Genomic DNA, 16,141 nt, shown 5'->3' on the forward strand with positions numbered 1-16,141 from the left:
CTTTGTTACAAAAAGAAGCAGTCATTGTGGTCTTCGGTGAGGCTGCTGGATGGAGAAGATCTTTTTAGGTAGAGCTTAGCAACCACGTTGCGTAGCTTTTCATCTCCTCGGCAGGACATGCTTTCTCTATGGAGAAAAAATGAAAGTGGTGGTTCTTTGCATGTGCAGGAGACCCGTGTCATCATTCTGGTGACTTGCATGTAGCAGAAACATCCTTTGTTGTGAGGTAGTGCATGACGTTCATCGAATGCCTCTTGGATCTTTATTTGTGCTTTTGACCATCTTCCTGTTGCGAGTTTGCTGTGATGTGTGTAGCTGCCTCCTCTGCTTGCCGTCCCGCTGCAGCCCGGGGCTTGTTGCATGGTCCACAAGCGTTCACGCGTTTGATGTGACCGGTGACTGATTGGTTCTTTCTGCATGTTTTTGGCCACCAGCTTAGGTCCTTGAGATCTGTGTGGTCTTACTGTTCTCTGGCTTTGGCCTTTAACAGTGAGAGCAATTTGCGTTTCTGGCTGATGTCTGCAGTTGTTCCTCTCCACTGCTCTCTGCCTGCTCGTTACCCTGTCATGCTCTGATAGCTTTTTGACGCACGGTTTGTGGTTCCACATATAACCATCGGGTTTGTAGTCTTTCTGGTTGGTTTCCTCCTCTCTTTGTAACTGGCTGACCAGTTTGTAACTGTTGCTTGGCCCCCAGCAATTTCTCACCTGCCTTTCTCCTAAGCTGAGGTCTTCTCTTCTCTTCCAGGATCTGGGCGTGACCAAAGTGGGTCACATGAAGAGGATACTGCACGGGATCAAGGAGCTGAGCCGGAGTACTCCTGCCAGCGAGGTTTAGCCTCTGTTTTCACAGCCTGTGTCTACCATTCCCCCTAACTGCACAGCAGTCACCTCACAGAGCAGATGTGCTCACAACTGTCTCTACTGAACAGCCAAACTGTAGCTGTTCAGCACTCATATCAACCAAGCATGGTGCTACCTTTTTTCCTGTGGGGTACGGCTGCATCCAGTCGAGAGGCACCTTATCTGCAGTCAGGCAGAGCCTCCTGGAAGAAAACTCACTTGCTGTTTGAAGAACCATGTCATCTGACGTGGGAGGTTCTGGACCCAGTGACAGTGCAGGACTCCTGAGCATTGCAACACAGCTACCTTTACTGGATAACTTCATCACAGTAGAATTATTCAGGGCAAGATATATTGGCCAGTCTTAGTTCAGGAGCATCTGACAGTCTTTGCAGACCCCAAACTTTCCCCCGCTCATCTGTGTGTCACACCTGTATCTTAGAGCATTTACATGGGACAGAGCTTGTCCTTGTGTCTCAATAATCCCTTGTTAGCATGCAGTTTGCATCAGAAATTCAAAGCCAGTACACACCTCTTGCCGATGAAAACCCCGTGATTCTCACTCGCTCACGCCTTGCAACAAACATGCCGGTGGTTCAAACAGCGGTTGGCACCAGCTTGCAGGGTCTTCCTCTAGGCCTGGCTCTCCTCTTCCAGCCAGTGGCAGTTGTACAGCCTTTAGGGTTTTTAGGCATCACAAACAATCGTTCAGAAATTACGGGCAGACAAAATTCTGGAGAGCTAAAAGGTGAAAGGAGGTCAGCTCTGATAATTCCCCCTTCTGAATTCATCTTCAGAAGACCAGCTGAAAGTGAGAGGAACGCTAACTGGCTGTTTGGGCCGTGCAAGAAACATAATGTAAAGGAGTGAGATGTGGAAAAACTTGCTCCGTCCTGGTGGGGGGAGCAGCGTGACTGGCAGCGGCCAGGAGAGGCTCCATGCCCGTTCCGTGCCACCTCGGCGGCCACAGACAACAGAGCTGTTTCTTTACTTCAGCTTGCAGTGCAGTTTTTGTCACACCAGTTTCTATTTCTGTCACACCAGATGTGATTCATCTGTAGCACTTGCATCCCTTCACCTGCCTTGGTTTTAGTGGCTTTTCCACCTCACTCCTCTCTCTTGCTGCCTTGCTCCTTCACTCCAAGGTGGATACCAAGAGCTTCGGGAGGCTCCGTCCTCCTGGCTGTACCCGTGAGGGAGGTATGTGTGCTGTCAGACATCGGGGCTCCTGTAAGAGCTCCGAGAGGAGGATTGTTACTGAGCAGACGGGCATCGGAATGAAAACTGGAATATGCTGGTAAATTGCCTTTGGTACCACCAGCAGCGGAGCGTGGAAAAGTTAGTGCCTCTGATTCCAAGTTCCTACCTAAACGGCCTTCGAATTTCCACTGATCTACCTGACCCCAGTCGGGTGACTGTTAAAGCCCAAAGACCAGCACGCATAGTTGTATTGCCGTGTTTATCACTGCGAAGGGAATTCGGGAACATTCAGTGCTGTGAAGCCAGAGAAACAGCAAGAAGTTTTAATTACTTTGTTGTTTTGTATGTGTTTATTTTTTTTATTATTACAGAGTGGCACCTGTCTGGCTGTGGCTGCAGACAGAAAAATTGCTGCATGCGTAGCGGCATAAACGACAAATTTCCTGAGGACATAATTCTTCTTTATTTGTAGGGATTTTATCAAATTGACATCAGCTACCCAGTCTAACAACAATCAGTCAAGTTACTTTATGTAAGGACTTATTGGCTTAATAAGGTTGTGTCCTGCTTTCATGCTGGTCAAACTCCACTGCGTTCTTTAAGATTACACCGAGGATTATTCTGACTCTCCCTGCTGGTTTTTAACCAGTTGTCGTTCCCCCGTGTCTCCTCAGCCTAGTGAGTGACAGGGTTTGCTCGTGAGAAGTTAACAGAAGACCAGACGTGTTTGATCCAGCTCAGAAAATTTTTGGTATAAATCCTGTGGCTACTGAGCAAGAAATACATTCAGCTTTGCCCTGGATTTTTCTCGTATCTATACAGTTGCTTTCCTAGGGATATCTTTTCTTTATCAGCACAGCGCCCCTCACTGAATTGAATTCCTGAGGTATCAGATGATTTAAGAGTTGTAGACACATTGTATTTTCCCTCTCGCTTGTTGCAGCCCAGAGCAGCTTCTGCATGAGAACGAGGAGAAACCTCCGTGAAGGAAAGCTCCGAGCTGCAGCCCCCTCGCTGGGGACAGTGAAATGTGGGGTTAGGGCATCCCTGTGCCCCCCCAGGGGGGCGTGCTCGGAGCACAAGGAAGGTGATAACTCTGGAAAACAGGGGAGATCTGTGTCTGCTCCTCAAGGAGGTGAAGGAGCTGTTCTTGCTGTGAAGTTTCTCCAGGCGGCCCAATGGTTAGGGGTGCACAAACAATATGCACTTGCCTTGCTTGTGTAATTCCTGGGGGATTAAATTCTTGCTTCAACAGAAACAGCTCCTCTCTGCTTTTCCTGCTTAGAGTAGCAGGGGAGGAACCCAAAGAGGTTTTCTGTTCGGGCACGTTCCTTATCTCGTGCGGTGTCTGTGGGCGCTGATGGCCATTAGGTGTCTGCTACGCGTGATGGTGTCTGCACAGACCAATCCTTCTGCCTTTTATGGGTTGTTGTGTCGATGGGTTCAGATCTTTTTTGTGTACGTGCACGTTTTATCGCAGGGTTTGCAGCCAGTACATTCCTCTTTGTTGCTTAGCAGAGGCAGCCAGGGAGTTCTACCTTCTTTTAAGAGCTAGAAAATGGGACCCCTGTTTCACCTGAGTGCCTTGGAATACGTATTAAGATTTATATCTAACAAACGTGCCGTGGCTCTGTGTGTCTCACTGGGAATAACTCAGATTTCCTGTTGCAGAGATTTTGTGACTGGATGGGGACAGCTTGTGCCCAGTGTCAGCGAGAGCCGGGCCGAGCTGCAGCATCCCTGGTTCCTCTTCTAAGATGGCTGATTGTGGTTTGGATGTTTAATTTTCACAGCAGATTCTGGGGAACGCCACCCCTTGTTCTGAGGTTTCGGTTCAGTTGGAGCGCGTGCAACGGAGACACGAGGAGGTTGGGCCCGGGCGGTGGCTCCGGGCGAGCTTTGCGAGGGCTGGTAGGGCTAATACCCTCTGGTTTTGTTTGTGGGATCTCGGTGCGTGGAGGTACCGGCCTGGCTGGGCCACACGAGAGCCACATTCCCAGGGCTGGCGCCGAAGGCCTCGGCACAGCCGGAGGCTCCGGCTGTGCCGAGGCCTTCGGCGCCAGCCCTGGGAATGTTTCTGCACCCAAACAGTATGGAAATATTCATTGTTTTTAGTATTATTTAAAAATGTGCATACTAACGATGTGATTTTCAAAAAGACTGTTTACACAAAATATTTTGTATCTTAAGGTGTGTGTACTGTAAAAAAAAGGAGAAAAAAAAAAAAGGAAAGGATGAAAAGTGATGTTTTTCTACAACTGTCAGCAGTGACTGCATGTCTGTATCTTCGTCCACCGACCGTCGTTCCTCAGGGGTCTCCCCGCCGTTCCTGTGATCCTGTCGAAAACGTAGGGAAGCAAGTGAATCCCTGTACAGTCTGGGGAAGAAGGTTTTGTGCCTTAAGAATGGGACCTGCTTCCTTTCTATTTATTGTGTTAATTTATACAGTGAATACCATGGAAATGTCTCTTGTTTTTTTGTTTGTTTGTTTTTTTTTTGTACATAGTTTACTGTTGATTGTTGTAAATAAGTTTTTCTTGTATATAAAGTAAACATGTTTCGGAGCTTCCAGTAAAGGTTCTCGGTTACTGATTTCATTGTGTGGAGGGCTGCAGAGCCCGTCTGCTGGGAACCAGCTAATAAAAACCTGTGCTGTGATCAAATGGCTTTATCTTGAGTTGCTCCGGAAGATCAGAGCTGTTCCTTAAAGAGCAAAACGGTAAATGTGATTGCTGTGGATTAGTTTTGTGCCGTTTCTTTGCGTTGACTAGAAGACGTCGTGTGCTTTATTGTTAGCAGCTGTATCTCTGCACAGAATGAAGGGAGATGTTTTAAAAATGATGGTTCTGCTGGTACTCCCCTTGATGGGAGCTGGGAAGCCGCTCAGAAGCTCAGCGGGGTGTGTGGTGGTTACCTCCAGGTGTGGTGTGAGCTCAGCTTTCTGGCCGTGGTCGAGCAGTGCCCTGATGAGGGAGACGGTTGTTTCTCTGCTCCGCTGGGGCCTCCGTGCATTCAGTTTATTGCGTGCAGCACGCACGGTAACTGGAATAAGTGAAAATGCATTTACACGAGCGTGGGGAAATGAATTTCCTCATGAAGTGCATAAATTTGACTGCCACAAAACAACACCAGCAAGCTTGAAACAAAATCATGTTTGGGTGAGCAGCCCATGGTCAGATTGGGATGCACTTTCTCTTCCATCTGTACAGATCGATGTCTTCATAAGGTGCTGACAAACCCCCTGCAGATGCCTTTCAAACTGAGCCTGGTCGCAGAGTCCCTAGCACCGTTGCAAATTGGAAAGTAATAATAATATGAGCATTAATATTTTCTGTGTAAAAAAACCGATTGTACTTGATAGTTAAACTGAAGGATTGACTTTGTGTGGAGGGAAGAGTTGATGTGACAGCAACATAAGAAATGTTACGCAGGATGAAAATGGTAAAATTGGTCATTAGCATGTTAGTTACCCAGTCATAGTAATAATGAGGAAAAAAAAGAGTTATTGTCTTTGCTGACACACACCAGATCAGTGTCAGGCTCTGCGTTAGGTAGCGCTCCAGGAAAGCAGCAGCAGAGACAGGAGGTCTGCTCGCTCCTCTGATGGAGGTAACTTGGTTTGGTCTTTTATTCATGTGGCAGAAGACAATAACCAGAAGCCTCTTTGCCCCACTCCTTACTGGAATCTCAGAGCTCCCACTGGGGGCTGCTGTGCTCTTGGTTTGATGCATAATTACCTAATGGATCTTGGGAGGGTGGCGTGGATTTGGAGAGAGGTGTGCTGTAAAGATTTTGAAGTACCAGTGAGGGGGGTAAAGTGTTTTCTGCTGCCATTCCTCTTGTCCTTGTTGCTGCCTTGGGTTTTTTAATGTGTTTGGTTTTTTGAATGCAGCGTAAAGCATTAGGAGAGTTGAGAAGTTGAGGAAATCCACTCCCACTGAACGTGTGCTGAGCTTCCACTGGAAATGAACGGGGTTAGAAGAAGCCTGGTCATTCCTTACCTGTAAAGCAGCTTCAGAGTTGAAAGGTAAATTCTTTGTGTGGCTGCTGCGTGCCTGGTTGGGATGAGTAACCGCACCCCCAGCTGAGCCTAGAGCAGCGCGATGTTTTTAATTCTCACGTGGTCACAGTGAAAAGGTTCAGAGAGCACGGAAAGTGACACTTGGCGTTAAAAGATACGTTGCAGTTCTCTAGCCGCTTCTGTCTGGAGAGCTGCAGCACTTTGTAGGCTTATAAAAATCCTGGAAGGTAGTGAGTCTTGTCTTCACAAGAAAGGAAGGGGGAGTTTGCACGTGACCTTAAAGACCTACCACTTCTTTGACTTCATGGTAAAATAGGAGTCCGTGGTGGGCTGTGGCGTTCCTGCAGGGGAGCCCTTCAGTCCAGCTTGGCCGACGGGCTGCACTGCCAACTGGAGGAGCTGCAGCTGCAAGCAGATACCAGCCAGGGCGGCAGCAGGCTAGGAGATGGCACGGCAGCAGCTTGCTCTCTGCACGGGTCGTCAGATTCCTCCAGCTCCCAGGCTGAAAACTGAACGCACGGCAGCGTTTCCTGAGGACGTGCTCCGACCTCCCTACGCGCAGGCTCCGGGCAGAGGCGCTCCTGCTTTCCTGGCAATGTGCTCCTGTGCTGAGGTGGGAGCTGTGCAAAACCTTGGCCTCCAAGGACCTTTTCTTTTAGAGAAGAGCAGCCCGAGGAGACTAATACCTCAGCTAAATTTCCTGGGAAAAGCAAGAGCGGTCTCGTTTCTGTGGTGCTCAGCGCATCAGCCTCTCTTTCCCCTTCTAATGCCTGTTGGGGACTCGCTGTCTCATTGCAATCCATGGGCAGAGCTTTGCTGTGCACGTATCTTCCCCAGCAGTGATTTTGGATGCCGTAATCTTCTATTTAGCACAAATCCCACAAGGCTGAACTTTGAAATCTTTCTTTTAAAAAGAGCCTGTTATCCAGAAAGTCCGTGGCCAAGTTTGTAAGGGGCAAAGCCAAACACTTTCACAAGCAGTCGGAAGGCTCCCAAGCAGCGAGAGCAGAGGTGAGCTCCACCTTTTCCTGGCACCCTGGGGCGTTTTCCCCGATGAGGGATGCCTGAGGACACAGGGTTGCAGAGAGAATTTGCATGAAGACATCGGGTGCTGTATGGTCGGCAGACATGCTGCTGCACAAACTGCATCCAGAGAAGGGGAACGCGCTGGTTTGTGCCCTCTCTGATGCGTGAATAATTCTGAAAAGGATTATGGTTTTTCTCTAAAATGTTTAGTATTCAAAATTCAATAGATGATGTTTTGTGCTGGTGCAAGCTTAAACCAAAGGATGCAGCGTGCTGGTCCAAGCCTCCTGCCCTGCCTTTCGCGGCTGGCCCCGGAGGGGCAGGCGCTGCTCACGGCTCTGTTGCCTTGGCTGTTTTGTAGTGGAAACTGCTGAGAAAGTAAAAAGGGAGCAACACGTCCCCCTTCTGGGTGATTGCACGCTACGAGAAGGTGGTGGGATCCCTCAGGAGACCTCAGCACTGGTGTGGTTATGCTTGCACACCAAGTATAACAACTCACCAGAGAATTAGAAGAAAAGCAGATTTGAAACAGGCAGAGCAGATTCTCTCCTGAGTGTGGGTAAATTGTCAAGCTCGCCCCGAGCACTGTTTGTTTAATGACTAAAATGAAAGCGCTTCATGTCACTCCAAAGAGTAAATATTGGAAGTTACGGATTAACTAAGTTCCAGGCGAGTTCATGGCGGAAGAACAGATCACGTTGATTCGCGCTGAATAAAGCAGTAAGTGCTTCAAAAGTACTGGATCCTTCCAAGTACAGCTTGCTTTAATGAAGCATAAAGCTTGTCAAAATTATCTGTGGACAAGGGGAGGGCATCAGGGCAGACAAGGAGTGTTCTGGGGGAGCTGCCGATGGGTTGAATGGAGCGAGCAAACCTGCCTGAAGGGTCCCTACCGAACGGCCGCTTTGGAGCTGGAGGCAGCAGAGAAGGTCATCACACAACTCGGCGTTCGGCGAAGGAGCTGCTCTGAGGGAAACAAGTGAAGGAGCTCGCTGAGCTGAACAGAAGCTCTGTGCAGCACGGGGTTCATGCTGCAGCTCAGCAGCGCGTTCCCCTTCACGCACCTTCTCTTCCCTAGGTGACTCCTGCAGCAGGATGTGGGCACTCGTCACCGTGGGGGTGCTGCTGGCCGCCTGCTCATCACACGTCTGTAGTGCCTCAAGTAAGTTTCCTGAGATACCTTCACACTTTTCCAGTCGCTGCGAGTGGCTGGAGTCATTCCCGTTAGGGGGTTTGGATTCCTCTAGCAGGGAGTCACGGCCAGTGCCTGGCTCCAGCCTTGCTGAGCCCTGCAAGGTGTTGCAGTGTCACAGAGCAGAGGCTGGAGGTCCCTCCTGCAGCACAAGCGCTGGTGGCCCAGGGTTTCCAGGGGCTGCTTAGCTGCGCTGGAGAGGGGCTCTTGCCCTGTTAAGTGTCCTTTGGGCAGCACGGGTTCTCAGCCAGCTCATTTCCCTGCTTGTGCTTTTACATTCCAGTATTTTACAGCAGCAAAGATGCAAACCAAGTCCTGAAAATCCAGAAACGGGCAAACTCTTTTCTGGAGGAGCTCAAACCGGGCTCTACGGAGCGTGAGTGCAATGAAGAGGTTTGTGACTTTGAGGAGGCCAGTGAGATATTTGAAACCATGGAAGCAACAGTAAGTTGTGCTTTTAAGGATGAATGTGGGACTTAACCAATCAATTGTGTTTTCTTTAAGTATTGCAATCTAGGACTTGGGAGGTCTTGCTGTTGGTACTGAGCATGGATCATTCGTGACTCCTAAAGTGTAGGCGTGGGTTTGAATGTAATTATGTTACAGTGATTGTCAACTTGCCACCTGTATCGCCACAAAACTTGGCTGCTCGTGCACGTCCCACCTGACGTCATTGTGAGGTTTAGATCCCAGCCAGGTAATGCCAATCCCTGCTTCACTCCAGTGGCTGTTCTTACTGCCACTGGATTTTTCCCAGTCCTCCCAGTTCTTTTCCTTGTCCATTCACCAGCTCCATCTGCCTTTCACCGATCTCCCCACTTTCTTACCTGTGCCAGGCAAATATTTCTCTTATCTCTATGCCTCCTCTCTTTCTCCAAACCTCATTTTCAATCAGACACTATCTCTGTTACCAACATCAATGATTCCTGCCCCTTCCCACACCCAATCTTTGTGTTGGCTTGGGCTGCCTCTTACTGAGCTAAGTGGAGAAGACTCACCATGTAGGATGCCCCAGTCCTTGGTGACCCCGGGGCCCTGGAGCGGAGTGGGGCTTCACAAAGCCCGCAGGTCACCTACCTGGGCACAAATGGATCATGTGCTCAGCAGCACAAGCGCCTCACCTGGCAGTGACAAGAGAACAGAGAAGCCGGGGGGACATCGAGGGGTTGTGCTGGTGTCTGCAGGCAGGGCAGAGGGGTCTGAGCCAAGCACGGGCAACACCTGCATGTCTGGTTTGGCCGTTGGTGTGTAGTGCCAGTCAAGGCTGGTGATGTTTGACCAGGGTGCTCTGTTGGCCAGGAAAGGCCACAATACGCTTGAAATCTCTCACTTGTGAAAAATCTGCTTCTAGCCTTAATGTAAGTTTTGTTTCTCCACAGCTGAATTTTTGGAGCAAATATGTAGGTGAGTAAACAATTTGCCTAGTCATTTCTCTGTTTCCTCCAGACCGACTAGTACTCGGCCTTCCTGCTGCCATGTGTCACGTAGCAATTCAAATTCTTGTTCTCTCCTACGTGGGGTGTGCAAAGAATGTTTTTCTGTCCCCTCATACAAGCAACCTTCCCAAAACACTTGGGGTGTCTCTGTGCCTGTCCTCGCTCATCTCCCCATTGCTCTCTGCTGCTTTAACCCGTGGGCTGTGGGCCGAAGAGGAGCCCCGCTGCTGCTCTTGGCTTCCACAGCCACCTGCCTCTGTCCTGGCCGCCTCACGCTTTGCTCGCTCTTCCCCTTCCACCCACTCCGTTCCCTCCACGGCTGCAATTCGGAACCCAAATAAACAGCCTGTCCTTGGGCAGCACCCACCATTCGGGGGCTGAAACCACGGGAGGTGCTCGGGAACTGGGGGAGGGTCTGTTCCTGTTAATGTTTGACCCATGATCTCTCTGTGATTCAGGGCCTGAGTCTGTCTGCCTCTGTTTCAGATGGAGATCAGTGTGACCCACAGCCTTGTTCCAACGGGGTCTGCAAGGACAGTATCGGAAAATATTCCTGCATCTGTAACAAAGGCTGGGAGGGGGTTTTGTGCAACTATGGTAAATGCTGTCGTCAGTCTGCTGTGAAGTGACGTTCTGTGTGACGGGGATCTCTGTGGGCTTGGGACCGACACTTTGGTCAGTGCACACTCCACTGGCTCATTTTACTCTGATTTCTCCTTTGCTTCACGATGCGGTAACAGGATTATCTGTGCGCGTGTAAAGCAAAATGAACTTTGTGTTGCCGTGGAGGCGGATCGAAGATCTGAGATTTCTAAACGTTACAAAAATAGTTGTGCAAAGCGGGGTTTTCAGTTACTTTAGAACTGTCAGCACAGGGATGGTGGGGTTTTATACAATACAGGGGAGAAAACAATGCAATGCAAATATTTGATTGTCTTGCTGTGGCAATTTCTTCCCAGAGAGAAGCTGAGAAGCGTATTTAAGGATGAGTGTGTGTGTCAGGGATTATCAACTCTTAGCACCGTCTGGCTTGCACTCAGTGACGGTGCCTTTTCCGTTCCCCAGCCCTGACAGTCTCTCTTCTCCACCTCCCACTGCCCTATTCTGGACCTGGCTCTGGTTGCTGTCTCAGGGCCTGAGTGCCGACAAGCCCACAACTGTCATCCCAAAGCCATTGTCGCTCACTTGAATCACAGTGTCATTTTGCCACTTTACCTTCCTGTAACCCTTTGGCTTTCCGGCTTCCCACGTCTCTCTCGCTGCTTGTTTTTCCAGAGGTCAAATACACCAACTGTTCTGTCAATAATGGAGGATGTGAGCATTTCTGCAGGGATGACCCTGCCAACCAGCGCCGCTCCTGCAACTGTGCCTCTGGCCACCAGCTGATGGACGACCAGGTCAGCTGCAAGCCTGGAGGTAAGAGGGAGGTGTTAATAGACCACATTTGACAGACTTTACTGTATTCAAATAGGAGGTAAAAGAGATTTATGGGAGAGTGGTCTGCAATGCACTCTACTAGTTTTCAAACCATCCATTCCATGCAGGGGAGCTGTGCCTGCAGTTCCCAACTCCGTACCTGCCCCATGGCCTTTAACTTGTGTTTGCCTCATGGACACATACAGGGGAATCAGGAAACTGCAAAGCATGGAGGGACTTTCATGAAGCCACTGAATAGTGTTGCCTAGGTTAGAGAGATGGAGGGAATGCTTTAGGAATAGGTTTTGATCTGCTCTTTGATTGCTAACTTCTCTGTAACTCCTGTAGTGGAGTTCCCGTGTGGAAGAGTGAAAATGGAGTACATTGAAGCTGAAGGAGGATTCAAGATTCGGCTCATTGAGGGAAAAGCAGGAAGAAGGGGAGACAGCCCTTGGCAGGTAAGGAGAAGAGAGTTTTTCACCATATATAATTTGGGTTGTTCCCATACAGCTGCCTAGCTGCTCCAGAAAGGCTTCTGTGTTGCTAGCAGCAGTGTCACGGGAAGTTAAGGTTCCCTTAGCTTCAGAGGAGGCCATGAAGATGATCTGAGGGCTGGAGCACCTCCCATACGAGGATGGGCTGAGAGAGTTGTGGTTGTTCACCCTGGGAAGGGAAGGCTCCAAGGAGACCTTAGAGCAGCTTCCAGTGCTGAAAGGAGCTCCAGAAAAGCTGGGGAGGGGCTCTTGATCAGGGAGTGCAGGGATAGGATGATTCTTGACCTCACCACAGTTGCCAAGTTTTTTACCTTACCTTGCCAAAATGTCAAGAGAGAGGCTAGCGATGGCCCTTCCCTGCTTTGTTGCTCCATCCTGAGAAGGCCACTTCATTGCTGCAGTCATGCTGCATCCTGCGCGCTCCAGCAGCCTTACGGTGGAGCGAGAGGTGGTCTCCTCCCCCTGTCTGCATGGATCTGTTCTTATAATCCTCATCTGTCCTCAACTCATTAGCAGATTTAATTAGCAAAATGTGCCGTAGCTTTACAGAGCAGGTTGGGGCATCATGTAGAAAGGGGAGACCTCACAGAGCTTATTGTGGAACTAATAAATGCATAGAATCAGGTTCTCTTTGACATTAAAGGCCTTTTTACACCATAGCAGGAGAGTTGCAGTGTGGAATGACATCCTGTCTTCTGGTGTGCTGTGCACACAGGAATAATTGCCCCATCTGAGCTCTGTGTTTCAAAGTTTTGAAGTACCAACGTGCTTGGCAATGACCAACATGGTTCTGTGCTGGTTTGGATAAAGCCAGCCCTGCTTTAGGAAGAGTATTCAAAGCTTTCTTGTAGGCATCCCGCAGAGACTTTGTCCATAGTGCTGTGGTCCCACTGTAGAGCTCTGGCTTCAGTGATCATGACGTGCTTGCTCTGTCTGAGCATTTTGCAGCCGCAGCGAAGAAGGGGCACAGTGTTTTGTGAGCTGTGCTCCATGCAGACCTCTCTTTCTTGTTGCTGTTTCAGATTATGCTGCAAAATAGCAAAGGAAGATTTCTGTGTGGAGGTGTCCTCATCCATCCATCGTGGGTCCTAACCGCAGCACACTGCACTGAGGCAGAATTTGGGCTCAAAGTAAGAGTTGGTATGGAAAAAAATCCGTCCCTGTTTTTTTCAATATAATTCTTTCATTCCTAAGGTTTATCATCTCAGGAGAAAAGGCTAGTGAGAAGAGAGAAATCCTTCTTGGTTGTAGGAATAGGTTGTCTACGAACTGTTCAATGTGCAGCTTAGCATAAAACAAAACTTGTAGTGAAAACCTGGCCTCGTTTGAGCCACTCAGCCTTATGCTGGAAGCGAGCTGGTGTCCTCTGAGCACCGCTGCTTCTCTGTGAAGTAGACTTGGTCTCTTCTGCTTGAGTATTTTGGTGATGAAAGTATTCAGGGTCTTCCCAATACTGAAAAAAAGTCTTATGGTGCCATGAGGAGAATTATCATAGTGCCTCTTTCACACATTTAAGCAGACAAAAATACTTAGTGTGCCATTTACACTTCAGTGGAAGGGGGATTTATTAGTGTTTTCTGTCTGGTGTTGGTGACAGAAGCACAACAGCTGAACTGTTTTCTTCCTCTGTTAGTGAAAAGATAGGTTGTTCCCAGTAACTGCTGAAGTCTGGCAACTATATTGTCTGTATCCTTAGCCTTGGAAATACGCTGTCCGTGTGCATGTTCCATGTGGCTGTGCCAGCGCTCGAGAGGAGAGGCAATAAGCATATGTGAATGGTTGTGTTCATATTTATCTTCCTCTGTCCTACATCAAGGATGGATGGGAAAGCATGTGATACAGCCTTGGGTGCCCTTAGTGCCAGCCGGGAGAAGAGAAGGCTCCGAGGAGACCTTAGAGCAACCTCCCAGTACCTGAAGGGGCTACAGGAAAGCTGGGGAGGGGCTGTTCACAAAGGCTTGTGGTGATAGGATGAGGGGCAATGGGGATAAACTGCAGAGGGGCAGAGTTAGACTGGACATAAGGAAGAATTTCTTTATGATGAGGGTGGGGAGGCCCTGGCCCAGGTTGCCCAGGGAAGCTGTGGCTGCCCCATCCCTGGAGGAGTTCAAGGCCAGGTTGGATGGGGCTTGGGCACCTGATCCAGCGGGAGGTGTCCCTGCCCATGGCAGAGGGTGGGACTGGATGATCTTTAAGGTCCCTTCCAACCCAAACTATTCTACGATTCTATAACATCCACCTCTTCCACAAGAGGGGCATCAAAGAAGGGTGTGTGATAGCTCGGAAACATGCCTACAGCCTGCCTGACTCCGGGCACTTCCAATGGCTACTAAGGAATTTTCTACCTTTTGAAGTGGTTGGCAGTATGTGCAGGTAGCCTTCATGAGGCCCAAGAAGAAGCAGCAGCACGTGCAGTTTGCTTAGGATGTTGTAGGGGAAAAGCAGCAATCAGATGTGGCGTTTGAGGACTGCGCGTCCTTTGAGCAGCGAGTGGGAAAACAGGAAGTATTGAGACTCTCCTGATGTTTCTCCACCCGGGCCGTGCAGCGCAGGCCCTGGCAGAGTCCCGCGCGGTGTGCCGAGCTGCAGGTGAGGTGGGTTTTTTAGGCTCAAATGAAACTCGAGACACCTCACATGTAAATTTGGGGTGAGGACACAGAGTAACTTATGGTATAAGGATCATAAGCCATAGGGGCTCAAATTTCTGTCTCTCCCAGCTGCCCCAAAGACCTTCCTAATTAACAGAGGAAAGAAGCGAGTGTGGTCCTAGAGCGAGCTGGGACAAGAGAGAGGAACCCTTCTCGTTTAGCCTTGAGTGATGCTGCTGTGGTGAGATGGGAGCACAGAAGGGTCCTTCGCTGCGGCGTGGGGGTGTGCGTGTGCAGCACTGAGATGACCACAGCCTGAGACTTTGCCACAAGAGAAGATTCTTGTCCCAAAGATACTTCAGGCAAGCAGAAGGAACCTTTCTAAGACCCAGCCTAACACCACATAGTCATCGTTTTACATGTACCTTTTGTGCATTTTACTGCCACCAGAAAAGCAGTTCTTTCCATCAGAAAAATGCACACTCCAAACCACAGAGGCAGCCGGTGAGGTACAGGGACAGAGCTTGGAATGGAGACATGGTTGTGTCCGTGGGGCAGGTGCGAGCTCCGTGGCAGGAATGAAGGTGTTTGCACTGAGGTGACCCCAAGAAGTTCAGCTGTTCAGGCGCTGGTTACACAGCACAAAGCTCAGATACTGCTGTAAATGTCTTGTTCTGCCGTATGCTTGCTCTCCCAGCTTTTAATGCCGAGTCCAAGAAGCCTGGTTTCCTCCTGAAGATCTCTTGAGCTGCCTACGTGCACAGTAGTATCAACACAACAGGGCACTTCAGTTTCTCAACTGATCACTGTACCTCTAGGGCACATTTAGTACTACATGAGCTTGGGATTTAGGGAAATATGGGAAGCCTGGAGATTTGTCCATCCATTAAAGAGTGCTGTTAACCTGTAACATCAAAGGAGTGAATGTCTGTACTACAAGGGACAGAAAAAGATGACGTACAGTCCTAAAGCCCAGTGTGATCCAGATGCTTTGGTGTTCAAGGTGAAGGAAGATTCGGTAGCATCTGTCATCTTCTTGTTTGCTCTTCCAGGTAAATTCCATCGTCTCCGCGCTGAGGCCAATGAGCAAACCATTTGGGTTGATAAATCTGTGAGCCACGAAAATTACAGCAAGGAGACATCCGATAATGACATAGCCATGCTGCACCTGGCTGAGCCCGTGATGTATAACAAATACGCACTCCCCATCTGCCTTCCCAGCCGCGACCTGGCGGAACAGGAGCTGACACGAAGTGGGAGGCAGGTGGTGGTAACCGGCTGGGGCAGCACGAGTGATGTTAAAAACAATTACTCAACTTTCCTCAGTTACATTGAAATCCCCATAGTTCCCCGGAACGAGTGTGCCCAGGTAATGAGATTCCCCATCTCTGACAACATGCTATGTGCTGGGAGCTTAGGAGACAAGAAAGATTCCTGCATTGGGGACAGCGGGGGCCCTATGATCACTAAACATCGGGATACGTGGTTTTTGGTCGGCCTGGTGAGCTGGGGCGAAGGTTGTGGGAAAAGGGAGAAGTTTGGAGTCTACACCAAAGTTAGTCAGTACCTCGAGTGGATCCAGCACCACATAGATGAGATGTCACCTTCTTGGAAGGGCTGATTCCGATAGCGAGCAGCTGGAATGTTGTGGCAACGTGCTAGTGACAGCATGCAGCGTGATGCACTGTCAGATCTTCAGTATTAAATATTGAGTATAAGGTAACCTTGTGTGCTGTTTTCCTTGGTACCCGTGCCTTTAATTTCTTTGTTGTTGGTTTGACACTGTTCGCACTGGATGGTTTCCAGGTTACGTTGTTCATTTGTAGCACAGTCCTACTTAGACCTTCCAGGTGAGGAATAATACCCCGTTACGCCGAGATGCTGTACAGTATTGCAGAAACCAAGACAGCCCGTGGTCAGAGGATT

General features: G+C 49.4%; 2 protein-coding genes across 8 annotated transcripts in view; both read left to right on the forward strand.

Annotated features, from left to right (window-relative positions):
* DGKD (diacylglycerol kinase delta) overlaps positions 1-2,489 on the forward strand; it is a 60,932-nt gene extending 58,443 nt beyond the window's left edge. For all 6 annotated transcript variants that reach the window (XM_069865109.1, XM_069865111.1, XM_069865110.1 and 3 more), the window contains one exon: positions 748-2,489. In XM_069865109.1, coding sequence (XP_069721210.1) covers positions 748-837 — 90 coding nt within the window. In that variant the 3' untranslated portion in view covers positions 838-2,489. The remainder of the gene's footprint in view (positions 1-747) is intronic.
* A 3,561-nt stretch (positions 2,490-6,050) lies between these two features.
* Positions 6,051-15,963, forward strand: PROC (protein C, inactivator of coagulation factors Va and VIIIa). 2 transcript variants are annotated; one of them, XM_069865056.1, is made up of 8 exons: positions 6,051-6,069; positions 8,168-8,251; positions 8,565-8,750; positions 10,204-10,314; positions 10,993-11,133; positions 11,482-11,591; positions 12,650-12,767; positions 15,268-15,963. In XM_069865056.1, the coding sequence occupies exons 2-8, from the start codon at positions 8,185-8,187 to the stop codon at positions 15,834-15,836; spliced, it is 1,302 nt and encodes a 433-aa protein (XP_069721157.1). In that variant the 5' UTR covers positions 6,051-6,069; positions 8,168-8,184; the 3' UTR covers positions 15,837-15,963. The 2 variants fall into 2 exon arrangements, with proteins under 2 accessions (XP_069721157.1, XP_069721156.1); XM_069865055.1 differs by lacking the exon at positions 6,051-6,069 and adding an exon at positions 7,615-7,809.
* Positions 15,964-16,141: the final 178 nt, after the last annotated feature.

This window comes from Phaenicophaeus curvirostris, chromosome 10, assembly GCF_032191515.1.
Source record: "Phaenicophaeus curvirostris isolate KB17595 chromosome 10, BPBGC_Pcur_1.0, whole genome shotgun sequence".
In the NCBI taxonomy this organism is placed as follows: domain Eukaryota; kingdom Metazoa; phylum Chordata; class Aves; order Cuculiformes; family Cuculidae; genus Phaenicophaeus; species Phaenicophaeus curvirostris.

Bases quoted from the DNA above. Each gene is read 5' to 3' on its own strand.
- PROC (XM_069865056.1), top strand. From the start codon at position 8,185: ATGTGGGCACTCGTCACCGTGGGGGTGCTGCTGGCCGCCTGCTCATCA. The intron at 8,751-10,203 runs GTGGGACTTAAC...CCTCTGTTTCAG, and splicing joins TTGTGCTTTTAAGGATGAAT to ATGGAGATCAGTGTGACCCA. The intron at 10,315-10,992 runs GTAAATGCTGTC...TTGTTTTTCCAG, and splicing joins GGGGGTTTTGTGCAACTATG to AGGTCAAATACACCAACTGT.